The 26,201-nt window shown below is 39.5% G+C and overlaps 3 protein-coding genes across 4 annotated transcripts in view; 2 read left to right on the plus strand and 1 right to left on the minus strand.

Moving 5' to 3' along the window:
- The window catches only part of LOC102294830 (cytochrome P450 2J4), an 18,932-nt gene extending 13,288 nt beyond the window's left edge, over positions 1–5,644 (plus strand). Inside the window, exons 1-9 of one of the 2 annotated variants that reach the window (XM_005923192.2) lie at positions 478–713; positions 1,664–1,829; positions 1,917–2,069; positions 2,171–2,331; positions 2,458–2,634; positions 2,729–2,867; positions 4,717–4,904; positions 5,000–5,141; positions 5,247–5,644. In XM_005923192.2, the coding sequence (XP_005923254.1) occupies positions 528–713; positions 1,664–1,829; positions 1,917–2,069; positions 2,171–2,331; positions 2,458–2,634; positions 2,729–2,867; positions 4,717–4,904; positions 5,000–5,141; positions 5,247–5,422 (1,488 nt within the window). In that variant the 5' untranslated portion in view covers positions 478–527 and the 3' untranslated portion in view covers positions 5,423–5,644. Of the gene's footprint in view, positions 1–477; positions 714–1,663; positions 1,830–1,916; positions 2,070–2,170; positions 2,332–2,457; positions 2,635–2,728; positions 2,868–4,716; positions 4,905–4,999; positions 5,142–5,246 lie in introns of those variants that run through there. The other variant, XM_042221337.1, reaches the window with a different exon arrangement.
- A 618-nt stretch (positions 5,645–6,262) lies between these two features.
- LOC102295127 (cytochrome P450 2J6) lies at positions 6,263–9,919 on the plus strand. The gene is made up of 9 exons (XM_005923193.2): positions 6,263–6,476; positions 6,788–6,953; positions 7,063–7,215; positions 7,288–7,448; positions 7,537–7,710; positions 7,805–7,946; positions 8,058–8,245; positions 8,828–8,969; positions 9,044–9,919. The coding sequence occupies exons 1-9, from the start codon at positions 6,279–6,281 to the stop codon at positions 9,217–9,219; spliced, it is 1,500 nt and encodes a 499-aa protein (XP_005923255.1). The 5' UTR covers positions 6,263–6,278; the 3' UTR covers positions 9,220–9,919.
- Positions 9,920–10,530: 611 nt separating this feature from the next.
- On the minus strand, positions 10,531–25,693 carry hook1 (hook microtubule-tethering protein 1). Its single transcript, XM_005923194.2, has 22 exons — positions 25,428–25,693; positions 22,447–22,532; positions 21,365–21,437; positions 19,753–19,803; positions 19,456–19,588; positions 19,148–19,215; positions 18,848–18,910; positions 17,830–17,913; positions 16,173–16,336; positions 15,953–16,093; positions 14,726–14,927; positions 14,447–14,557; positions 14,256–14,343; positions 14,104–14,170; positions 13,872–14,012; positions 13,648–13,735; positions 13,203–13,234; positions 13,006–13,088; positions 12,824–12,924; positions 12,645–12,746; positions 12,114–12,182; positions 10,531–12,022 (listed from the first exon to the last, which is right to left on the minus strand). The coding sequence occupies exons 1-22, from the start codon at positions 25,470–25,472 to the stop codon at positions 11,864–11,866; spliced, it is 2,151 nt and encodes a 716-aa protein (XP_005923256.1). The 5' UTR covers positions 25,473–25,693; the 3' UTR covers positions 10,531–11,863.
- Positions 25,694–26,201: the final 508 nt, after the last annotated feature.

The raw sequence follows: 26,201 nt of genomic DNA on the forward strand, positions 1-26,201 counted from the left end.
GAGAGAGAGAGAGAGAGAGAGAGAGAGAGAGAGATGAATAAAGATGAATAAAGTTTTTGTGAAAATGACTACTGAGTCCGGTGCATCTCTGGAGGCCCCAGGAATGAAAGGAACCAGGGTAAAACTGATTTCCCAACAATAGATAGATAGATAGATATACATGAAACTGCAGAATCAATCTCTTAGATTATGTTTTTTCATCAGTGCGTTACATGTACAACGACAATAAGGGGATATTCTATTCTGTTCTATTCTATGAGGTGAAAGGTTCATTCATTGACTCTGAATAGATTTCATCATGCAGACACAAGGGAATGCGGTGCTCTTTAAACACAGGCCGTTGTGAAAGCGCTGTATCACCATCACCTTTAGACTCAGGTAATTATGAGCCTTTTCTTGACTCGTCTGACCTGAGCTTCTGGCTAACCCCCCCCAAGCGTGACAGGCTTACAAAACCACTGCTTTGTGCCTGGAAAAGACAGATTACAGACTTTCAGCTGCTGCTGCTGCTGTCTCTCTCTTTAACTATGTGGTTTTCCAGCTTTTTGCTGAGCACTGAGGGGGTTTTACTCTCTATTTTTTTCTTCCTTCTGATCACATACCACCTCAAAAACAGGAATCCAAGGAATTTTCCACCAGGACCATTTGCTTTACCCTTTATTGGGAATTTCCAGATTGTGGACAAGAAACACCCACATATTTATTTTACCAAGGTAAACTTGTCAAGTCATACTTGTATTATGTTAAGTGGATTCTAAGTATTGAGTGTCATTGAGTGTTTATAGTACTGCTTTGTTTATTTGGACATATTGTTGTGTGCTGGTGTGTCTACATGCTCTACTTTCAAGACAGAAACTGAGATGTTCATGTTACACTCACAAATAATTCTTATTTCTACTTAAACACAGGGAGGAGAGAATACTTCAGAAACAAGTCCATTGTTGTGGAAATTTATTAACAAAGCCTGCAGACACGATGAGCAGTTAAAACCCAACACTTTATTTCCCATGCATGAGGAGAGACGTCAGTCAGGGGGCACTGAAAGTCGTCTCTGACAATGAACAGTTCAGGTCCCTTTTAAACACAGTCACAGAGCAAAAGGCTTTTACAGTTGCAGTTCACACCTTGGCTCTAAACAGAAAAACTCTCTATCACCTGTGTGAATCTCCCCCACTCTGGGGTCAAGTCTTCCTGTGTGAGCTTCCGTCTCCTGGGAGGCATTCACCAGTTTCTCACCATCTGTTTCCCAGCGTGAATGAGGTGTGAACCAGACATACTAAACTAAGTAACATGAAGGCCTTTCATCAAGACAATACAATAAAGGACAATACGCTAAAGAGAAATCCCACAACACCATGCACACTGCTTGTGGTCTACGTTCATGAACTTTAGAAAAACTTTTTAAAAATCTTTATTAATGTTGCTGTGTGGTACAGCCCATCCAAGAAGTTTCTCCTCCTTTTTTGAAGACGAAAATGTATTTTTTGTTTATCACTCTTAACAATGAGAAAACAAAAGTTGATGTGATTTGATTTGGATTTTGAATATTTACATTTGTTAGTCAAACTGTGAGTGTGGATTTCTGGCTTCTGAGCAGAGCAGTTTACACATATAACACCAAACATATTTATTTCATCCTTTGTGCTTGTTGTGTTTTTTGTAGCTGGCTGAAGTCTATGGGAACGTGTTCAGTTTCTGCTTCGGCAGCAATAAAATGGTAATGATCTCTGGATACAAGATGGTAAAAGAGGCTCTGGTGACGCAAGCTGACAACTTTGTGGATCGACCATACAGTGCCCTGGCTGACAGGTTTTACTCGGGACCCACAGGTTAAGAAATTATTCTCCATTTCCTCTCATTCAGTGCAGGAATTGTTTCCCAGTTATTAACTCCCAAATCTGCATGTTTGTATTTAGAGGGTCTGTTCAAGAGCAACGGTGGGAAATGGAAGGCACAGAGACGCTTTGCTTTGTCTGCATTACGAGACTTCGGCCTGGGGAAAAAACGCATGGAACAGTGTATCTGTGAGGAGATCCGATACCTGCAGGAGGAGATAGAGCAGGAGAAAGGTGCTTTACATTAAGTGGAACATAAGCATACAATCCTGCACAAGGGAGCAAAAAGTTACCTGTAACAATTGTCTCTTCTTCTTCTTCTTCTTCTTCTTCAGGTAAACTTTTCAGTGCAGCAGGTCTCTTCAACAATGCTGTGTCTAATATAGTTTGCCAGCTGGTAATGGGGAAAAGATATGATTACAGTGACCACAACTTCCAGCTCATGCTGAAGTATCTGTCTGAGAGTCTTCAGTTGGAGGGCTCCATATGGGGTCAGGTAAGTCAAACAATTTACTTCTTCCAGAGTATGACAAAAGCATGCAAAAGCATCCCCTCTGTAAATACTAGGCTGTTGCTGTAATGCTTTGAATAAAACTTTCTCTTATTATTTGTTATTAACAAGCTCTATGAATCATTCCCTGGAGTGATGAAGCGTTTGCCAGGTCCTCATAACAAAATGTTCAGCTATTTCGACATAGTCAAAGATTTCATCGCTCAGGAGATAAAGAGCCACAAGGAGGACCTGGATCACAACAATCCCCGAGACTACATCGATGCTTTCCTTATCAAGATGGAGAATGTATGTGGACACTGCATTGCACAAACTGAACTGTAAAACTGAACCATTTTCTAATATTAATTGACAAATGTGACTTTTCAATATCTCTGTGCAGCTCAATGAATCTGACCTGGGCTTCACTGAGACCAACCTGGTTTTGTGCTCTGCTGATCTTTTCCTGGCTGGAACAGAAACAACTGCCACTACTTTGCTGTGGGCTCTGGTTTTCTTGATCAGACATCCTGATGTCCAGGGTGGGTGGCTTATAAGCCCTTATATGGAGCTTTAAAATAGCCAAAAGACCAAATGTGAGATTATTTACTTTTGACAAATCCTAACATCAGCCAAAACAAGCCACTGTTCATTTTACAGGTGTTTAATACAAACAACCGGACAAGTTCAAATTGAGTGCAGAAATGTGTATTGCTCCCAGGAGTAACTGTTCACAATGAAAAACACAGTTCACCTTGTACTGTTAATGTCCTCTCCATGTGGTTTTAGTCTGCAGGCTCCAAGTAGCTCTGCAACATCTCCATAGGTTCAACTATCCATCTTCTAGCAACTTGTAGTGTGTACAGGATGTTGTTTAAAAGAGGCACCTACATCAGTATCAATAGGACCAAATTCTGATCTCATCTGATAAGTATGGGAAATGCAATGGCCCTGCATGCATTAGCAGCATTTGCACACAGCAGATCAACAACTATCTTCAGAAAAAATCATAAACACACTAAAATACTGGATTAGCCGTGACGTGAGTCATGCCGCAATGGATCAGATGATTGTAAATGTGAACAGTAACAACAATAACAGGAACTAGTATGGATGCAATCCAGCAGCTATCAATTCAATATGTGGACCAAAGAAACAGTTCTTCACACAAACATGCTGACGATTGCACCACTTTTTGTTCACCAACAGTGCATTTACTTCACCGTTCTTCTTGCCACTCAGATTGCACCCAAAATGTTCTGCAGGGGCTGTTGTACTGTCAACCAGGAAGGTGTGAGTTCATTAAGGAGAGAACTGGACTTGATTTATTGAGACAGAGAAATTAATCATTTTATATTTGGTGATTGAACTCAGATGACCCATCATGGCAGGCAGAACAGAATCCTGGTTTTGATAGGAGTTAGGACAGAGTCTACCTCAGAGTGACTCAGGTCAGGTGGAGGTGTGGAGTCTGAATGGGAGAATGACAGAAGAGTACAGAGCTTTAAAGCACACAGAGTGGATGATGATTGGCTCAATGAAGGCAGCGACAATATGATTGAACTTGAATAATGATGTCAGTATTGATTTGGACAATGTAAAAACTGGAAGTGATGTGAAGCATGTACTAGCAGGGAAAGTTAAATAGAGTTAAATGATTAAACAATTATCACTCCTTTTTAACCTATGCATGAGGTTCATTTAAGTTCAATAATCATAATCTCAGTATCCTCATGGTGCTTTATTTTCGAAAAAATAAAAAAGGACAAACAATAATAGAGAGAAAACCCCAATAATCAGATGACCCCTTATGAATAAGCACTGTTAACGGGAAGAACCAGAATTGGAGAGGGGCAGCCATCTATTGGGCAGAGGAGAGAGAGATGGGACAAAATACTTCTAACGCTAACAACTAATAACACATTTTGTTTTCTGTTCTCATGCTGACCTCCCATAAGGAGTCCAGCATGACTAGAGGTCTCTTTTTTCCCCTCCTCCACTTGCCCATTGTTTTTTCCATATTACTACCCGTCTCCGACCTGTCTTCCCACGTCATATCTTTGTGTTTGGTTGCTTAGCTCCAGCTCAGCAGCCCTGTTGTCTCCCCCTTTGTCTCTGAGGAACAGAATATGTTCCATTCATTATTATGAGTGTCCTCACCACCAACAGTTTGTCCCGTGTGTAAAGTGGCTCTCTAGTGGCAAAAGAAAACATCATGAGCAAGAAAAACAAAGGTGTACAAAATAACCACGATATTACAAATAAAGAATAACAACAAAGAGTAAGTTACTCAGACCAAAAAAGCACAGACTGAGACTCATAATTGTGCTATGGTAACAGACAGGTGTTGAAATATGGCTTCTTCTGAACTCCTTTAATTCTCTTTCACAGAGAAAGTCCAGGCAGAGATAGATAACGTGATTGGACAAACCCGCCAGCCTTCCATGGCTGACAGACCAAATCTGCCCTACACTGATGCCGTCATCCACGAGATTCAGAGGATGGGAAATATTATTCCTCTCAATGGACTCAGAGTTGCTGCCAAGGATACAACCCTGGATGGTTACCACATACCCAAGGTGCATGCAGTATACATTTTAAGCTTTGCATGTTTGTTCTGTCAGGTGTTGTTGTTAAAGTGCATCTTTTTGTTATCTTGTCTGTTTTTTTCTAGGGTACCAGTGTGTTGCCTGTACTCACCTCTGTGCTGTTTGACAAGACTGAGTGGGAGACTCCAGACACCTTCAACCCAGGACACTTCCTGGATGCTGATGGGAAGTTTGTGAAGAGAGAAGCATTCCTACCTTTCTCTGCAGGTAAAACCCACAATGAGTGTTTTGTTTTAGCACAACCTGAACAAGAAAAAAAACATCATCCACAGGTTGTAAACCTGCACGTGTATGTGTTTGCAAATTTGTCAGGGAACCGTGTGTGTCTTGGTGAAAGCCTCGCCAAGATGGAGCTGTTCCTGTTTTTTGTCGGCTTGCTGCAGCAGTTCACTTTCTCTGTTCCTGATGGAGTGGAGCTGAGTACAGAGGGAGTTTCTGGAATTGTACGTGTGCCTGAACCCTTCAAGGTTCACGCCAAGACTCGATAAATCTCACTGAGCCATTTAACCAACGACTAAGAGTCAAGACTGAGAAAAAGTATTTTAATGAAGGATGGATTTTTTTTTAAATTTTAATATCTTCATTTCATTGCTGTATCACTGCTGCCTGCAAAGATTACCTGATTTTCTTTACATGTGCATCCGAATCACTATATTGTGTTTTAATTCAAGGATATTCCATCATTAAATTGCAATAACGACAAATTGTAATGTACACTTTTAGTAATAAAATGTATTCATAACTAGTTGTTTGCCAATCTGTGTCGCACACCTGATTTAATTCACTGGTTACACAAGAAACCGTATATGCAAAGCCACAACTACATATTCAACTAGCTTCTTTTCCCATTTTAACATTTGATTTTTTCACAAGCCAGTGCTCCTCTAGTCTGCATGTCAAAGTATTGTTGTGTGTATGCATACACGTGAATGCTAGACAAAGTGCTCAGGTATATAATCAAAGTGCTTTGTGAATGAGGCTGGTAGTAGATAGCGCTTTAAATGCTCAGCTATACTTAATATGTAAGCACCAGTACATTTAACTATTTGTGTTACTATTCAAGTTTTTTTTCTCCCTTATATCAGTTTACTGAAAACCGTTCACGTATGTATGTAAAGATTTCACATCAACAATGTGAACATAAAACAAAAATGTTTGTGCTACTTTTTAGTAGAATCTGTAATAATTGAGGCCTGACCCAGTATCAGACAAACTTTCACACATACACACACACAGATCATTATATATACCCAAGCTGTGAGTCAGCAGTGTACCAGCCCATCTCTAAATAGGAAGGGATCCTGGAGCTGAGGTCCTGATCACTTAGTTTTACTCTGCTTCACAATGCAGCTGCGTGATTTGTTTCTTTGTCTTGATATAAAGGAGCAGCTGCTTATTATTTTTGCCGGCCTCCTTATGGTATATTTTCATTTTCGTAAGGATAAGGATCCACCGGGCTTTCCTCCAGGCCCTCCAGCGCTACCTATTTTAGGAAACATCTTCAACATTGATGCCAAACAGCCTCATATTTACCTAACCAAGGTAAGCTGATATCATTGTGGCATTTACACATGTCTTAAAAGTCCACTCGGGCAACCTCAGGACTTCCACTGACACTGACGCTCTTTAGTTGAACTTTTTATCTGAAGTAGAATCACTGCTTGCATAGTTTAAAGAGAACATTAATAATAAAGTTAACAAAATGTTCATGTTTCACTCTGGAAAAATAATAAAACAATACCAAATACCTTGCAGATACTAAGTTATAGTGCTAACAACAGGTTGTGCTATGCATCTTATCAGAATCACATGCTAGACAACAGGCCACTTATTGTCTGCTGCTGCATCCACAGCTTGCTGATTTTTATGGGAATGTGTTCTGCATACGTCTTGGAAGACACAAAACAGTGTTTGTGTCCGGGTGGAAGATGGTGAAGGAAGCTTTAGTAACACAAGCGGACAACTTTGTGGACCGGCCTTACAGCCCGATGGTGACCAGAATTTATTCAGGGAACTCAGGTGAATCACAAAAAAAAAAAAAATACACAAATGCAATACTTCAGCAACAAAGCAGTCAGGTCAACCTCTGAGCCACACCTCAGTAATTTTTGCTTTCTTTTCCTTTCAGTGGGTCTTTTCTTCAGTAATGGGAAGGTGTGGAGGAGACAGCGACGTTTTGCCATGACTACTTTACGCACCTTTGGTTTAGCTAAGGAGTCGACAGAGCAGAGTATTTGTGATGAAAGTCAACATCTGAAGGACGCGATGGAAAAGGAGAAAGGTCAAGAGACAGCAATGAGTGAAAGCAAAACACACACAGTGTACTGTGACTAAACGCATTTCCCATCTTCAGGTGAGCCATTCGACCCAGTGCCGTTCTTAAACAATGCTGTCTCCAACATCATCTGCAAGATAGTGTTTGGGAGACGATTTGACTACAGTGACCACAACTTCCAGATCATGCTGAGCAATCTGACTGAGATGGCCTATCTGGAAGGTTCCATATGGGCTCTAGTAAGACACAGTGGGATTTTTTTCTTCCTGAAAATATTGAAAGGTAACCCACCACTGAATAAATTTTTTCAATTTCCTCCCCTAACAGCTATATGATGCATTCCCAGGACTGATGAAACGCCTGCCGGGGCCTCACAATCGCATCTTTAGCAGCTCCAAATCTTTGGTGGCATCTATCAGGGAAGAGATCGAGAAACATAAGTTAGATCTGGACCCCAACAACCCGAGAGATTACATTGACAGCTTCCTCACAAAGGAGAAAGTATGCAGTTTACGTTCAACCAAAATAATAATAACAGTAATAAATAAAATCTGTTCATTAACTTGTATTTTTGATACCTTGCTTCGCTCGCTAGCACAACAGAAACAGTCATTTGGGCTTTGAGGAAGAAAACCTGGTTCTGTGCTGTCTGGACTTGTTCCTGGCTGGCAGTGAAACCACTTCAAAGACTTTGCAGTGGGGACTCATTTATCTCATCATGAACCCTCAGATCCAGTGTAAGTTCAGAACAAAACTAGTTTTTAATAATACCATCCAGGTCAGAGATCAAAATAATTATATGACACAGATACCTGCTAATTAACAAGTTAATATAATTTGACTCCTAGGTAAAGTCCAGGAAGAGATAGACAGAGTGATCGGACAGACCCGTCAGCCCACCATGGCAGACAAACCCAACCTGCCTTACACTGATGCTGTCATCCACGAGATCCAGAGGATGGGAAACATCGTTCCACTCAATGGACTCAGGATGGCCGCCAAGGACACAATCCTGGGTGGTTACTTCATACCCAAGGTGCATCTGGTCTGCTCACAGAACACAGCAGCTTAAGCCCCCTACATAAGATTAAAAATTGCTTAGTTCAAGTTCTTGCGTTGGTTTCATCCAGGTAAACCATCACGTTGGGGACCAAAAACAAGGTTTGCATTTGCCAAAAATAATTTCGCTTTTTACAAAAATACTTTTCTATTTCCAAAATAAACAATGACTGAGATTTCTATTTTTCCACTGGCCACACTGCAACTTAAAACTGAATGTTGCTTTCAAATGCATTGCAGATGCCAAAATGGGAAAACATTTTTTTCTGAAAGAGAGCAAGGTCGCTAATAATGATACATGTTAAATATATAGGCTATACCTTAACAAAACAGTATGTGTCGTTTCCCAGATTATAACCCCCTTAACAGTGTTAGCAATGAGCAAGTGTTTACTGTCAACAAGCCCTTGCATGAGATTTTAGGCAGGGTTCTTTGTCCTTTTTTCAAGATAAAATGGTCTTTTTTTTGTCTTATATTTGTTCTTACAAACATTGCCTAGCTGTATAAACCAGCACTTTGAATACCATCTTTGAATGTGACTGCTGTCGTCTATGTGCAGGGGACCTCTGTGATACCTAACCTGACTTCAGTGCTGTTTGATAAGAATAAATGGGAGACTCCAGACACCTTTAATCCTGAACATTTCCTAGATAGCGAGGGCAAGTTTGTGAGGAGGGGAGCATTTTTACCTTTCTCTGCAGGTAATTTTAACATATAAACTGTAATTATGATATTGGTTAGATGGGGTGATAACCAGAGTCACCTTCATTCCCAGGAAGGCGTGCGTGTCTCGGTGAGGGGCTGGCAAGGATGGAACTCTTCCTGTTTTTTGTCAGTTTGTTTCAGAAGTTTAATTTTTCCACTCTGGATGGAGTCAAGCTGAGTACAGAAGGAGTCACCGGAGCCACTCGCACACCCTACCCTTTTAAGGTGTACGCTAAGCCACGCTGAACCATGCCCAACAAATCAACAGAAAAAGCAAATATGAATATTGTTGTGTTGCTGTGAGATGGAGACTATGCCTTTTTCAATATTATTATTATTTATCGTATACTGAGTTTTGACTACAGACTGTACATAAAAGATAGACCTCACACTGCTTAACAAAGTGCATTGTAAAGCCTTAAGCTGGCATCTTCACTATTTTTGTGACTCGAATGTGATGTAATAAGCAAGAGGCAGCGCTAACTTTGAAACTGAAACTTTTCTTTAAAGGAGAATATGTCCAGCAGGGGGTAGCTCAAATCTGCTGCAACATTTTCTGATTGTTGCCATGGCTGTTTGGAAGTGCTTCCATGATGTGCTGAGCAGACGTCTAGTGCTATTAAGCATTGGAATACTCCCTAATGTGTGCACACACACACACACAGCTACATGCACGTGCCCGGTTGAACCACAGTATTATTTTGTAAGGCTATATAAGATGGCACGTGTGCAGACATTAGTCAACTATGCTGTTTGTTGCTATACCTTTTATGTTTTCCACAAAAGTGCCAATAACTGTTTCCAAATGTTTTTTAGTCAGTGCTGGATGTGTGGAAGCTACGAACAAACTGATATACTAGACTACAACTGCTGTTTTTTTAATTAGTTGTTTTGCTGTGGTGACTAATTCGATTTACATAAATAAAGGTTAGGATGAATTTGATATGCAGATTAGCTTTAAATGAGATAGGGATAGGCTCCAGCGCCCCCCGCGACCCTGAAAAGGATAAGCGGAAGCGAATGGATGGACCTTAAAGGCCGGTCCGTGAAAATATTGTCGGGCATAAACCAGTCCGTGGAGCAAAAAAGGTTGGGGACCACTGAGTACAGAGTAAAATGACTCAAACTACATGTACCGGAACACTCCCAGGTTTATGCAAAGGCTTGCTGAATTATACAATCTTGCCAAGAAATCTTCTATTTATCAAAGTGTAGCAAACAAAGAAGACTGTTGCAATTTCTTTGATATCAGCCCTTGGTTGGACTAGTGTTCAGTAAGACCTGAAATTCACAAACAACAGGCTTGAACAGTAAGTATTTGGGACCATTTTATCTGAGTGTATCTGAGCTACAGGTGAATGATCTAGCATCATCCACACACAACAGCAGGGTGAAAAATACAGTATGAAAATGCGAATTTGAATTATTCTGGAGCCTGAACTTTTGGCTCACAGCAATGATTTGCACACACCGACCACATCATCTGAAACCTTTGGTTTGAGTGGATAATGAGGATAGAGCTGTACACCCGAGTCATAAAAGAATACAATATACATGTTTAGAAAAACAAAATGCATTTATTCACAAGAAATCCAAAAGCATTAAAATTTGAACTGCTTACAACCCAGAAAGTTTATAATGCCTTTCCCCTACACTTTTTTTAATCCATTTACTCACAGTTCTCTGTGCTGTGCTACACTTGATACCACCTAGTTTTAGGAGTCACTGCTTTAACATCAGAAATCTATAATCTTCATTCACTCAAAAGAAAAATCAAAGCAATATTAGATACTCCTACACAAAATTATAATAGAATCTAATTATGTGTTGTGAAACTAGTGCAGTTTAACTAGAAGGTGTAACAACAGGCAGCCAGAAACCAACAACCTGAAAGACAAATTCTGTTCCTCTATAGTGCTGTTAACCTCTGCTGACACTAAAGAGCCTGAATATATGTTCACGATACAACCTGATTAGAGTAAGAAAAAAAAATTCAAGTTACAATTTGAAGGTATTATATAAATGTTCAACCTGATTCTGACATTTGGATCAAAGGCTGGTGTTAAAATCATGTTTACATTACAGTTGTACAAATTTAGAGACTACAGTCTTGGATAGTCACTGCTAAATATGATTCAAGAAGGCCCAGCAGTTTTTACTGTGATCACATCACTCCCTGGGAATATAGAAAAATATTCTTGATTTACTTTAAACGGTTTAGGATTTTCACAGCTTTACACGATGAGCTTTTTTCCATTTTAGTAAAAATCTTTAAGTGGCTGAAGCATAAAAGCAGTTGGTGGCCAGCACCAGACACAGAACTGATTTTCCAAAGTTTCTTTGTGTTTTTCATCAGATGCTGCTGTTTGATGACCGTGTCACCATCACTGCATACTTTGACTGTTCAACTTGGACGTATTTCAACAATCGTCTAAAGTTACAAGTTCTCGGCTTTAGTGTTCATTAATATCACATTCGTTAAAACGAGTGGGCTCAAACTCTATATTAAATATTGTTAAGCAGTCAGTTATGTTTCTCTTAGTCCTGACAGGAGATAAATGAGCTGATTATAACAAGTATTTAGCTGCACAGCAAAGCAAAGACAGGGTAGAAATGTGTTCTAGTCTACTCTAGAGTTGGTGAATTGTGCACTGCTTGAGTTAACAGTAAGTTAACTTTCTATCCAGGTTCAATGTACAGTAGGAGAGCATAAATATCATCAGGTGGGTGACCTATTGGATGAGCCGATGCTCGCTGATCCCAATCAGCATTTCATTGACCCCTCCCTGTCTTGAGAGCAGATGTGTTTAAGGTCACTTATGGGAGGGAGTGATGCTTATAGATTTTTCCTTAGCTGAATAAAGGGAGACATTTGGCTCTGTGACACAGTCTACTTGGAGGTAGTGGCAGGCACGCTGATTGAAAGTGCCCGGCGGGGGGCATTTGAGATTTGCCGTTGCTGTGTCAGAAAGGACTGACCGGGGGACAGCATGGAGGCAGTGCGGCCCCCGAGACGTGATTCGATGGCCAGCTTCTGAAAGTTCAGACTCTGAGTACAGAAAGAAGACACTGAGTGAAGAAGAGGCAGTAGGTAAATATGTAACTGACCATCTTGCAGGCAATGTACCATTTTACTTTACCTTGTTATACCACGCCGTGACAATCAGTTTTTCCTCATACTCTCTCAGCTTTGCCTGCTCACACTGACGCTATGAGACAAATAACCAAAAAATGTCAATCCGTTTAAATGAAAACATAAAATAAAATGAAATAAACAACCCTTCAACTTAAAACAAGCAGTAAGCAGTAATGTTTTCATATAGCAATCAAAAGCTTTTCCACATCACTTCTTTCACACCAGAAAGACCCCCACAGGATAAATGAACCAATTTCAGATCTTTGCCCTAAAAGTGAGGCAACGGGAGGTAATCTTATTTACTGGTTTCGGAAATGCAAGAAGGGAAAACATTACTGGAACTTTATAATGGAAAAGCTAGAGACTGCCATATTCAAAAACCTGGAAATTTATGGCTTACATAAATTTTCTCACACTGTTGTTGATATCTGTATATTCTGATACACCTGTTTCTTCTCTGCAAACTGACTCAGTTTAGGGAAAAATGTAGTAAACATATAACTTCAGTTTGAACAAGATTAAAATGCAGATTTACTTCCAAGCTGAGAATCTGCTTGTCTCGGTCTGCAACCTGGTTCCTCAGAGCCTGGATCTCAGCAGTAGCAGGATTCAGCTTAGGGTCCAATGCTCGGATAACCTACAGTAGGAACAAAGGAAATGAAATACTAACACAGACAATACTCAAAGTAACGAAACATGAATAATATTACCCACACTGCGAGCTTTCTCCAAATACATCTTGTATCTCTCCTCCATGGCTCTCATGTCATCATCCTTCTTCTTAAGAGCAGCCATCAGCTCATCCACCTTCAGAGCTTTCAAATAAAATAGCAACACTTATAACTAAGCCATCACTTTGTGTCTAGTGTTGATGATGACGCAAACGTGCAACTTACAGGTTTGAGTGTTGTCAGGCTGAAGGTCCTCCAGCAGCTCTTTCTTCTTCATGATTTCATCCTGGGCCTCGTTCAGTTGGACCCTGAAGGGGAAGGGGAAGAAAAATGCTGCTTCTTTACCTCCCTCTACTGGAAAACATAGAAATTCATTTTGCACCCCTCAGTTATTTGTCAAAGCTCAGACCAGCTGCACTTACATGTGTGCGTCAAGTTTCCGCTTCAGGTTTGACTGAAAATGAGAAAATAGAAGTACAAGATTAAATGTGGTAAAGGAATTTCATTCTGGATGGCAAAAATAAATAAAAGGATTTCCCCTGACACACTCACTCTAAAGTAAAAACTAACAATCAAGGCGTGATTGAAAGAACTGTGCTGGCACTTTAAGGTGTTTTCTGGAAAAGTTAATTTGGCCTTCATGTTCTTAAATTTAACCAGAGGTTTGCATCTTGCTGTAAACCAGCTATGTGATTGTATACAAATGGCTGTAATTACAGTGCATACATCTTTCTCTACCAATACCAGTCTACCTACCTTATATAAAGTGATTTTCTTTTGTAATTCCTTGCCAGTATCAAATATACCAGGCTAACATTAACTCTGCATTTTCTCTGTACTAACGCCAGCCCATTTGGGCAAACTTACATCATCAGGCTTGGATGCCTGGCTCTGCAAAGCCTTTTGAAGGTCCTCAACCTGCTGCTGCAGCTCACCGACCCGTTCTCGGCTCAATCTGAAGATTAACCAGAATGTAGAGGAATGAAAGGTTAACATCCAGATCAAATACATTTGATAAATGATGAAAATACATCAAACTAAATGTATGGAGAGAACAGCTTCCATCACATCTATCAGTGCTTGACAGAAACCTGTTTTCAGTGTCCAGTTCACTGCGAGTCTTGTGTGCTTCCTCCAGCTGGGCCTGCAGAGAAGCGATCTTCTCACGCTCATATTCTTCCTGCTGCACTCTCAACATCTTATTCTCATGCTGCAGCCGGATGAACTTATCTCTGAACAATTACACACACATAAGTCACACACATCAGTTTGGTGGGAAAAGTAGAAATCTTATTAAGTGCAGCAACAGCAGTAAGATACTACCTGTACTCAACGGGCATCAACTCAGCAGCCAGGTTATCATGACTGGGGCTGCTAGAGGGAAGCATGCCTATATGAAATAAGCATGCAAATTTCAGATTACCATAGCAACACCACAATAACTAATGTCAGGTATGACCTTTCCTATAGGATACCTGCTTGGGAGAGTTGGTGCTGCTGAGCTTGAGTGCATCGAAGCTCCTCATTGATTTCCTTCAGAGAATCTCGCTCAATGATGATCCTCTTGTGGTGGTGAAGACATTTTTTAACAATGTTAGGAGTTTTATCACAGCTAGAAGAAAATTATTACTTTATTATTGCTAACTAAAAAAAAATGCTGTTAAACCTCTTTTTCTTTCGTTGCAGTTTCATGCTTCTCCTCCAACTTCTTCATCTCAAACGCCAGGTTGTCTGCTCGCCTCGTCTCCTCAGACAACTTCCTGTGTAGCTCCTGGACCTAAATAAATGAAAATGTAATAATATAAACTCATCCACCACCAGACACATTATTGCTCATAAAATGCCAATAAATGTTATTATTACAAACAAATGATTATATTGTGAGATTTATAATTTGTGTGGATTTTGGATGAAATTTCGAGCTGTGCTTTTGCATGTCATTTACCTGTCTCTTGTATGTCTCGAGCTGTGCACGGGCAGCGTTGGCCTTGCGCAGCTCTTCCTCCAGACTGACTGTGTTTTGCATGTAAGTCATGTTGTTTTCCTCCAACAGTTTCATCTGCCTCTTTAAATCACCCAGATTCTCCAGCTTGCGCTTGTACGTTTCCACCGAAGCCTCCAGCATCACCACCCGATCTGAGCAGTTCCTATACAGCACATGGGAAAACTGAAATGTACAGTACTGCAGCACATATCTCAATTTACTGTGCCTGGAATAAGCAACATTTTAATACAGATATTAAGATCACTGCATACTTTAAAACTACCTCTTTAATTAGTTACATATTAAATAGCGTAAAACAAACATTTTCCTACGCAAGAATATGAAGGACTACAAAATATCGTCGCCACACATTTGAGTCTCCATTATAACCGTGAACAAGAGCGTCTTCAGAAATAACGCCAAGGTAGAACGTTTTGATCCAAGGTAAGCACCTTTTGTGTTGAACTTAAAGGATCTCCCAGTGCTTGCGTGAGAGATCAAAGAGCTCTAGTTTCAAAAACCTGCTGATTATCTAGTCTCAGGACACTCTTACAAAAGAAATTCAAAATCTCATCGTTTCACTTCCTGTAACATTATCGATTAAGAATTAGTCATTTACTGGAACGAGATAATCTGTACCGGTGTTACGCCGATTTCATGCCAGCAAAATGACACCCCTTATTGTTAAGGTCAGAAACGCAAACATCAGCCAGTTTCACTCATTGAAGGGTGTGGCCTTACTGCCTCTACTAGTTTCGCAGCAGGAAGCAACAGAAAGTGGCTGCTTGTAAACGGTCCTTCGATTACTCCCTTTAGAAGTCACCACAACAGATCATGTGTCTCCATCTGAGCGTATCCCTAGCATCATCTTGCTTCACACCAACCTTCTGTGTGTGTTCCGTCGCTATATCCATGAATCTTTTTTGTGGTCATCCACTTTTCCCTTCACCTAGCAACTCCATATTCAACATCGTTTTTTCATTGTAAGCACTAACCCTCCTCTACATATGTCCAAATAATCTCAGCCTTGCCTCGCTAACTTTTTCTCCAAACCAATTTAAGTTATCCAACTGATGCAATAATTTCTAATCCTGAGCCTGAAATGCATTTTTATTTTACTGAATTTGTATGATCTTACCTCTAAACAATTTAATACTTTAATGAATCTGTTGTATTACAGACACAAACCTCAGCACATCCAGTTCATCTTTGAGAGCTCGCGATTCTTCTGCCAAGCTGGTGAGCTCATCATTTCGGTGCTGAACTTCTATCAGCTGCTTCTCCAGCTCCTCACAGTGGATCCGATAGTCATCCTTAGCAGCCTCCAGCCTAGAAAATGCATAACACATCATTGTTTTGTTTTCACCATAGGGAGGCTCATCAGCCATTTCAAGAGGAAAGGACAAACCTGAAGTTCTCCTCCTGCAGTGTTTCTAGCTGTTGCTGTAACTGACTGTGTTTTCTTCCCGACGGCGTGCTTGGGTCATCAAATGTGTCCAGCTGATTAGCTCGGTCTGTTAGGACGTCATTCTCAGCCAATAAGCTGTTCCGTTCCTCTTGAAGAACAGCCACCTGTGCAGGGAAAGTAAGGTGAGCGAGCCATTCCCACAAGTAGTTTTAAAGTTGAACTGGTTTCATTGGGGGGGAAAATATGACATGAAATATCTTCATTTATTTCATGCAAAGTAAAATGTCACAACATCATCGCATCAAAAGATACACCACTGCCATGAGAATTTACTTTCCCAGCTGTTAAAGCAAACAGTGCAGTTAATCCATGCTGAAAGCAGAGCACAGACAAAGTGCACTTTAAGCAAACATGTTAATGCATGGTTAGTTTTCATTCTCACTCACCAGTACCTCAAAGCTGGTTCCCAGTTTATGAAACATTAGTTTGAGAATAACATATGACTGTTTAAATTCCTATCCCATAACGTCCTTACAACTTGTCTACAACTAAAGTTGAGATATATGTTCACTATTATTCTTCTTATTATGAATACCAATCAGGCACATGACTAAAAATCACAGGTCAAGCACAGAATAATTTCAGTGATCTTGTTATAGTGCAGAGTTCTGCTAGTAGACCTTTGATTCTGACCTTCATGTGCATGTTTCTTTGACTGATGCAACCTTTCGGCAGGATGCTGCAGACTATACACCCATGGCAACAGGCGTCCTCGATGACAACAGCATTTCCAAACGCAAGGGTAAATGATAAGGAGCCTACTACCAATATAAGATGTCAAAACCTCTTACTGTGCGTGTAAAATATTTACAAAATGCACTTTCAATTTATCTACTACCACCAAACAAAACCATGTAAAATAAAATTATTTAGTAACTCTGTATGGCCTGTTGTAGGCTAACTTAAAGCCATTTATTTTGATAGTTTGAATCTTTAAAACAACACATAATTAGTAACACAGCACATCAGTACAAAAGACCCATATACATTACAAAATAATGTAATGCTGCTTTTCTCAAAAGAATATGGCAAAGTCTTTAGGTTAATTACTGGAAAAACAGTAAAAATTATTAAATAAGCATTGCGTGCCCTGTGTCAAACAGAATCCCAACTGAACCGTCTGTTAGCAGAGTTAGAGTACAAATATTTAAGCAGCTCGTTTAGTTGAGTTTAGTTGCGCGGGACAGACAACCATGTTATACTTACCTCGCTACGATCAGAGAAGAGCAAGACTGGAAACAGAACAAATCAATCTGTCGAGAGTCCAGTTGAACAGTTGATCAGTCCCTATGCTAAAATTAGTCTGCCTGTTCAGTGATGAATGAGGCCTTGTAGCAGTGGCAGAGCATGGGCTGAATGCCACGGTAGGACAAGCTGAGCCCAGACTCTAAGCTCATGGTCATTCTGCCACAGCAGCTCCACACAATGGAGCAAAGCATTACACAATTCCTGTTTATACTGTACATAGACATGTATGTGTGGAGACATAGAGACCTGAATATCAGCAAAGTAAGGCAAAAGAGCGCTAGTCAATCAGATTCAAGAATATTTCTCAACAGAAATTCACCTTGGCTGTGTGTAACAGGTCTGCACTCACCTGTAGGTCCAGCTCTTGACATCGCTGGGTTAGCGCTTCCTTCTCTGTCTGAAGTGCAGCGAGGTCCTCAAGAGCTTTTTTCAGCTGGACACATGAGGATTTAGAAGTTAAATTATCGAAGAGAGACACTGATGTGATTCTCTCATGGTTCAGAAAAAGCAAATATTAAATGGCTAAGTTTTTCTAAAAAAAAAAAAAAAAAAAAAAAAAGCTAAGTTCAAGAACTAAGCATAAAATACATTACTCATAAAATCAATACAAAACCATCAATGTTCCCTGATTCATTTTCCCATTGAAGATGCAGATCTCCAGCGCTACATGTGCAGTTCATGTCAGTACTTGAGCTGTGGTAGTCTCTGCACAGTGACAATGTTCTTCCGCAAACACGTCAAGGAAAATAAAGGCTCAAGTTACAGAAATAAGTTGGGTGGACTCCTTTGAAATGGCAATATTATCAGCAGCTGCGATGCCAACTGCCTGACAAAAGTTACATTACTGACTTGTGCAGTTTGCACGGTACAGTAACGCTCCAAGAACAAGTCAATAAACTGACAAGCTGAACAAGCCAACAATTTAAATTACATACACAGGTCCTTTGCTTGACTTAGCACAAGCAAATTAGAGTAAGCTGAACTACTTTAGACTTTATGCATGTTAGAAAAAACATATTATTAAATACAACTAAAGTTTTAAATTATGAGGTCAGTATGTGTGCAAGTAATATCTATGAGCCAAACGCTGAGGTTGCAAGCGGCTCTAAAGGAACATTTTAACCGCAAAGAAATAGAGGAGCGGCTGTCACTCAGGTGGCAGATCAGATCGTCTACCAATCGGAAGGTAGGTGGCTCAATCCTAGTCTGCTCCGGTCCACATGTCACAGTATTCTTGAGCAAGATACTGAACCCCGATTTGCCCCCCGATGCATTCATATCCACCATATCGCACCAAATGGGCATTACAAATGCATTTAACAACACACTTTCTTTCAGAATGAGTGGGATATAATAATAATACTAACCTGCTGTTCCAAATCCCCGGACAGCTCTGCTCCAAATGGGGTCTTGGTCTCTTTACTCATGAGCTGAAGAGGAAAATGGAGCAGAGTTTATTACATACACTAACTGAAAAAGCTGCAAAGCCTCAACCTATTTCAGCATATGCAAGCAAATACTCGAACCTCCTTCATACACTATTGCTGCTGCTGCTGAAACAGTTACTGTTATTTAAAATGGCAGAAATGCTCAGCAAAGCTGTTTCTGAGTATCCTTAATACAGCTAATTTGTCAGAGCAAGTAATGTTGTATTAAAACAGGCTGACCTCCTGGATGGCTGTCATGACAACATGCTGCACAGACTCCTCCAAGGTCATGATGATCTGAATGTATTCTGGTGATATAATGAGGGAGATTAAATCACACAAACGTACACACCATTGTAATATTTTGTCAAACTACTAAATGCAGCACCTGTCCTCACTGGTTTCTAATCTCATAAACTCCGTCTTTGTAAGTGACATGTTACAGCATTTTTATTTATTTTTTTTTTACATTTTGCTCATCCAAAATGTCTTTAATTGGGTCTTACATGAGTGTAGAGATTATGTGTAACACACAAGCAGCAACATACCCTGTTTGCGCTCACATCTGACTGCACAGCCCAGTATAAGCTGCAGAAGTCTCCCCAGTTCAGTGGGGTCTGAATGCTCTGCCACCAGTGACACATCTGGCAAGGGAAAATCTGAAATTTCCTGGGATAAGACCTGAAGATGCACAGAAAATAAAAGCTGCACATTAACTTTTCACTAAAGCTTTTCTCTAAGATGTAGAAAAGCCGTAAACAACTGTTTATAGGTTTTCAGATTCTGTAGTCGACTCTACCAATGACTTCACATCTCTGCATAAACAAAGATTACATACTCCATACCTCATTATAATAGTCAACCACCATCTGAAGTATCTTTTTCAGGTTGTTCATCTGAGGAAAGATATAAAATATTCTCATATTTGTTTTATATCGATCAAAATGAACAAACAACAATGGAAAACAATATACGTTCATGCAGACCAAAAGAAAAAGAGAGAAACTTTTCAATCACACATTTGAAAATGTCCTTTTTCATGGCAGATATTTTGAGTTGCATAGTAGATTAAGTTAATGTTAATGATAACGCTTAAGACCAAATTTAATCGCTCATCATCAAATTTCTGCTCAGCCACCTCTGATTTGCCTGAAAATCTTATGGTTTAAAAAATAAAATTATATAGCAATTGCAGTCAACCTTGAGGTCATGTAGAAAATACTTGTAGATAATTATCTATAAATATCCTTTTATTTTTTTTTTAAAAAGGCCTGTCCATCTACTGTAAAGCCTTATTTTTGCACATTGAAATCTGAGGCAATTTTTGAACTTGAATATATCTCAAAAACTATTTTGAGCCTAAAAAAGCCAAAGAATTTTCACTGGCCACTCTATAAAAATGAATGAGTAATTTGAGACACATAAATAAAAAATGTTTGCATATTTGCCAGTTAAAATATGAAAAAAGGAAACATTTCTGTAAAGTCCCATATTTTATGACACGACAATTAAAAAAAAAAGGCACATTGCAGACGATAATTTCTGAAGAGTATAGAGTTGTATTTAACAATAATTCAAAAAAAAAAAAAATGAATAAAACAAGAAGAATACTATTTAACATGAAATTCTTATTCACAAATATTAAGAAAATCTTATTTACATTCAACTTTCATGCTGGACTGATCAAGAAAATGACAAGAATTTTTTATTTTTGGACCATAACATTTTAAAAGAAATCTGAAATGTTCAGGCAAAAGATTTGAGATGAATGACCCACATGTAAATAAGACTTCTATTATATGCACAATAAAGCAACGATCCCCAAACCCCAGGCCACGGACCGGTACCGGGCCACGAGAGTTGAGGCTCGGGTGTAAAATTCTTGGTTTTCAGGATTTTTAGTTTTTATCATTAACTCTGTTTCCTGGGTCTTTTCCCATGTGTTCTGAATAAATCTTCTTTTGTTGGTACCGGTGCTGGTTTTATTTTGTTGTATTTATCCGAGACACCTTAAAGGCCAGTCTGTGAAAATATTGTCGGACATAAACTGGTCCGTGGTGCAAAAAAGGTTGGGGACCGCTGCAATAAAGGATGTGTCCATGAAAAAAAGCATTCAGGGAAGAGGACAAGGCAGCAGCAGGGAAAGCATCACAACCAAATCAATGTAGAGAAAATGGCTTTTTTTTTTTCTTCATCCTTACACTTTACAGCTGACATATTTGGACAAACATACATGCACACTTTCACCAGAAGAGTCAGAGCGCAGAGTCAGAGTGCACGCTTAAGCAGAACCCCTGGAGCAGCTTGGAGATCAGTGTCAAGGACAGTTTGGCAGGTGTGGAGCAAACAAAGGATTTAGCACACAAAGGGTTCAGCAAATTAGAAAAAGAATAAACATTTAAAAGAAAAACCCAAAGTGAACAAAAAGCAAACATGGGGCATGGTAGTACTTTGTACCTTTAATCTCCAGTTGTCTTCAACATCCGTTTTGATACGACTGAGCCATCCATCAGTGAACCATGCAGGGTCTCTGAAGCACAGAGATGATAAGACTTAGTCTACTCAAGAGTCCTTGTTTAGTAGTGTACAGTTCACATTCTTTGTTAGATATCCATGTTATGTGCATGAAATTTCTGAAATAAATGCTACAACCTTTTCTACTCAAGCTGTTTAATTTCTACAACTGCCAGCATTAGATAAGATACAACAGGCAAGTTCTTTTATTCAGCTGTGGGTTGTACATGGGGAAGAGCCAGAAAAAAATTTAATTAGGTGAAAATGGGTTTCCATAGAAGAGACACTTTTGACTTTTAGAACAACTCTGTCAGGCAAAAGTGGCAAAATTGTTTCTGTAATAGGAGAAAATGTTTGAATTCTAAACTAACCCACTGATTGTGTATTATATGAGTAAGATATTATCTTATTGGAAATATCTGACATGTGATAGGTGAGAGCATGCAAACTCCATTCTCGCTCTCAGAAATATCACACAAAGCTATAACTGTGCAAACTGTAACTGCTATAACTGAAATTGATATTCACTTACAATTAAAACCTCCAACAAGTGTTTGAAATGGTGCTTTCACTTTGCCTTTCCTTTACAGTGGGGCACTTTCTCTGTTCTCTCTGTTAAACTAAAACGTTTAACAAATGCACTTCATTTTAAGTTAATTTTTTTGTGATAAATAGTCCTCATCATAATTGTGATCAAGATTAAGATTGTTGCCATAATTAAGCAGCTCTACTTTGTACCCAAAATGTTCTTGCTGTGAGGGGTCATTGTCAATGACTACAATGTGGTGCTGGCCAGAAATGTAATAAGATAAGATCAGTAGTTTTCTTTTTGTTTGTGTGCACTTTAAAGCATAAGTACCCTTTCTCTCTATAGTAGAGGAACTAATGAGGGCATGAGAGCAAAAAAAAATGCAAGCACATTATCCCAACTGTTCCAGCAGTGCACGTTTGACCTAACGTGGAGTAGGCAGGAGCATGTGTGACATGAATTACTGGCTGGAAATAAATAAAGCATGTGCTCTCACATCTGATGCAGAGCCTGTGACATTGCTGCTCCAGTGGTCAGCTCCTCCACTGTTTGGCAGGGTGCAGGAGTGTTGAAAGTTTGCAGCTGAGAGGCAGAAAACAAAATAATATTATGATGACTGATAAACCAAGGGAATAATGTAGTAGTGCACCAGCAAATATAGTTTAAAGACTTTAACTACAACATTACAAAGATTCTGAGATGCCATACAGTGCTGTGAAGTATTTGCCCCCTTTCTATTTTTTACTTCTTTGCATATTTGCAAAGAAGATTTTACCTGTTTTAGATCAAACAAATATTATTATAGAAAGAACCCTTTAAATTATGATTTTTTTAAAAAAAAATAAAAAAAATAACAGAACAAAGCTATTTAAACATACCTGGACATACCTGAAAAGTAATTGCCCCTTAAACCTAATAACTAGTTGCGCCACACTTAGCAGCAAGAACTGCAAGTGTTTGTGTTAAGTGACAATGAGTGTCTCGGCTGCTGTGCAGCAGTGATTCTTAAAGTGTGGGCCAGGGCCCCCTGGTGGGCCACAGTAATAACAGAAATTCAGTGTGAAATTACTCACTCAAGTATGTACAGTAACATGTTTATATAAATGTATTTATTTATATAAAAAGGTGATTTAAAACTGGTAACAGAACATTACTCTGACCTAAATTTATTATTATTGAAGTTTGTGCTGCAGTGGCAAGTGGGTCAAACGTTGGCCTTCATACTTTCCATATATGACTGGGTAGCATTAGCAATTTATAGCCACTTTTTTTTTTTTTTTTTATAAAATTTTCATGGAAATTGAGCACTGTTTCATATTTTGTAAAGAGTACAGATTTAATGATGGCAGGCCCCTCTGGAATCTTTCATTTTTAAATGGGCCGCAGCACTCTTAACTTTGGGAACAGCTGCTGTGGAGGAATTTTGGCCTAATGTTCTTTGCAGAATTGTTTGAATTCAGCCACAAACTAATTGTCGGAGCAGAATTTATGTCACCATCAAGTTGTCCAGGTCCTGAAGCAACAAAGCAACCATCACACTACCACCACCACGTTTGACTGTCGACTTGATGTACTGTTTTTGAAATGGTATGATAGTTTTATGCCAGATGTAATGGGATGCAAACATTTGAAAAGGCTCAATGTGTCTTGTCACTCCACAGTATATTTCTCCAAAAGTCTTGGACATGTGAGACAAGCCTTTGTTTCCTTTTTGGTCAGCAGTGGTTTTCTCCTTGGAACCTCCATGGATGGCATTTTTGCTCAATTTCCTTCTTAATTGCAAAGATCAGCCTTGACTGATGCAAGGGAAACATGCAGTCCTCCAGGTTCCTGGTTCTTTTGTGACCTTCATGATGAGTCATTAATGGATTATTGATGATAATTTTGGTAGGCTTACCACTGTTCACTACTGTTCCAAGTTGTCTCCATTTGTGATTAATGGGTCTCACTGTGGTTCGCTGCTACCTTTTGAGACCTTTTAGCCTGTTTCACCTTGTCAGACAGGTTCTAAGTGCTTTTGTGATTTAACAGTGAAATTAAACTCAGGCTTCCAAAAAAAATTGGTTAATCACAGTTAATTATGATTTAAAAGGAAGGGGGGAGGATTTCTTTTTCAACATAGATAAGCCAAGTAGGTTTGAAAACTTTTTTCCCTTAAATGAAATCATCATTTAAAACTGCATCTTTGTTTTTACTGGGCTTATCATTGTCTAATATTAAAATGTGATGATCTGAAACATCATGGGACAAAAAAAACAAACAACCAAAAAATAAATAAATAAATAAATCAGAAGGGTGGCAAATAGTTTTCACTGCACTGTAGTTGTTTCAAAACCCCTACAGAGAATAAGGAAAGATGAGAGGACAGAATAAGACACATCATCACTTTGCACCGTTTCATTTGTGTTCTTCTTTAGTCTTGTTTGTCTCATTTATAGCAGTGTTTTTTACTTTTCTACATTTGCAAAATGTTTCCAAAGTCAAACCACTGAGTTAAAAAAAAAAACCTCAATATTGACTAAAACAATTCCAAGTATAACGTTTCCCATAATCGAGCAGCACTAGGACATAGAAGAAATGATAAATGTTTAGGGCAGGATGTACAGGGACACACAGGACAACAGTGGCAAAGAAACCACCGCAGACCCAAGTAAAGAAAAAGGCTTTCTTGCTTACATGATGATGTAAATAATTCAAGCAGCAGCCACGGTGTACGGTTAATTCTCACAGTCTAATATCAATATCCTTCCGCAAGAACAGTGCAGCTATAGCCACGATAAAATTTAAAGACCACCAAGCACGGTTTTGAAGAGTTTATAGGAAGTTTTACTCCCTTCATGGGACACCTTTACACATTTTCTTGTTTTTGGCATTGGGTAAGTTGACCCGTTACTTAGTGACACTGCTGTTCAAAGTTACGGGTTCAACAAAGTGGCTTACTGACAGACACAGCAATCGTGGATCCTGGACGAGATCTCATTAACTCAGCGCTTATCCTATTACTAACCACAAGACAGGCAGCAAAACTGTTTGCTCTCTGTGAGCGCAAAGTGCCTTATTACTTGCTGCTGTTTGCTACATTTAAGCAGTTACATAACATTAGCAAAAATCCAAACCGCGACATTCCGCAAATACCCCCTTGGTTAATTGGATTAGCAGCCCGAGTCTTGCCAAGCCACATGAACTAGAGGATTGTTATCTTTGCACCTGCTAGGTGTTAACTTTACATTCAGCAGACTGCAGGACCCCCCGCCCCCAGCTACATTTCCTACCTATGGGGTCACAGAGACGAACAACAGCTGCACAAGAAGCTAATCTCTCTAATAACGACCTTATTCTGCCATTACACCGTCCGAACAAATTGTCAGATTTCCTTCATTTTCTCTCTAGTTTCTTTCGTTCACACCCCCACCAGCTACGAACAGGTGACTTAAATCCCTTCCGCGGTTTCGGCGACACATTCACAAATAGACTCACCCATATTATGAGGCTTTCGACCAGCTCCGTCTTGTTTTTGTCCATTTGTTGCCTTTTAGCTTAAAGCTAAAATATTTCTTCCTCCACCTGTCGGCAAAAAAGCTCTTCCGCTCTGTCCCTCAGCATTTGACCTCACCTGCTGCCAAAGGTGGCTATCTAACGTCAGATACGTATTTTGAAGACGAGTGAAGACCTGTCTGACTTAAGTTTGCGTAAGATGTACGCGAATAGCGTAGCTTCTTCTTCTTGCTTACAGGTTGGGTTGTTGCGAAGTGAGAGGGTATCTAAGCAGAAACCAATCGGTATTAAGATCGGGGATGATTGACGGCTGTGACTCCACACTCTGGCCAATCAGACAGCTTGATTTGAAATTCCTGTACGCCTCACTTATCTGCACAAAATAAACACATTTTTTGTCCGCTCAGTCGTTTTCTTTGCCCACCGATATTAGGGAACAGGGAAACAAAAAGTTATTAGAAGAAAATGGAGCGTGGCTAATTTAGTATTATTTATTGTGTTCTATAAAGGTTACAGTATCCATTTCCCCCAAATGAGGTCGTCATTTCACCTGCAGTTAACAGTTAAGTAGTAAAAACCCTGCTCGAGGCTACAGCATCGTGACTAAAGTCTTTATACACTGATATGATAACTTAAGGAGAAACCAGACAGTATCGAATTCCCAAAAAAACAATCAGATTTGCAGGCAAAGGTAAATATTTCAAACTATTTGCTGCTTGAAACAAGCCACAACCAAAACCATGTAAAAAGTGATAC

Source organism: Haplochromis burtoni, unplaced genomic scaffold, assembly GCF_018398535.1.
Source record: "Haplochromis burtoni strain Fernald_Lab_line unplaced genomic scaffold, NCSU_Asbu1 Contig_65, whole genome shotgun sequence".
Lineage (NCBI taxonomy): Eukaryota > Metazoa > Chordata > Actinopteri > Cichliformes > Cichlidae > Haplochromis > Haplochromis burtoni.

Bases quoted from the DNA above. Each gene is read 5' to 3' on its own strand.
- LOC102295127 (XM_005923193.2), top strand. From the start codon at position 6,279: ATGCAGCTGCGTGATTTGTTTCTTTGTCTTGATATAAAGGAGCAGCTG. The intron at 7,449-7,536 runs GTAAGACACAGT...CTCCCCTAACAG, and splicing joins AAGGTTCCATATGGGCTCTA to CTATATGATGCATTCCCAGG. The intron at 7,947-8,057 runs GTAAGTTCAGAA...TTTGACTCCTAG, and splicing joins CATGAACCCTCAGATCCAGT to GTAAAGTCCAGGAAGAGATA.
- hook1 (XM_005923194.2), bottom strand. From the start codon at position 25,472: ATGGACAAAAACAAGACGGAGCTGGTCGAAAGCCTCATAATATGG. The intron at 14,171-14,255 runs GTATCCTATAGG...TATTTCATATAG, and splicing joins GCACCAACTCTCCCAAGCAG to GCATGCTTCCCTCTAGCAGC. The intron at 13,235-13,647 runs GTAAGTTTGCCC...TCTCATTTTCAG, and splicing joins AGGCATCCAAGCCTGATGAT to TCAAACCTGAAGCGGAAACT.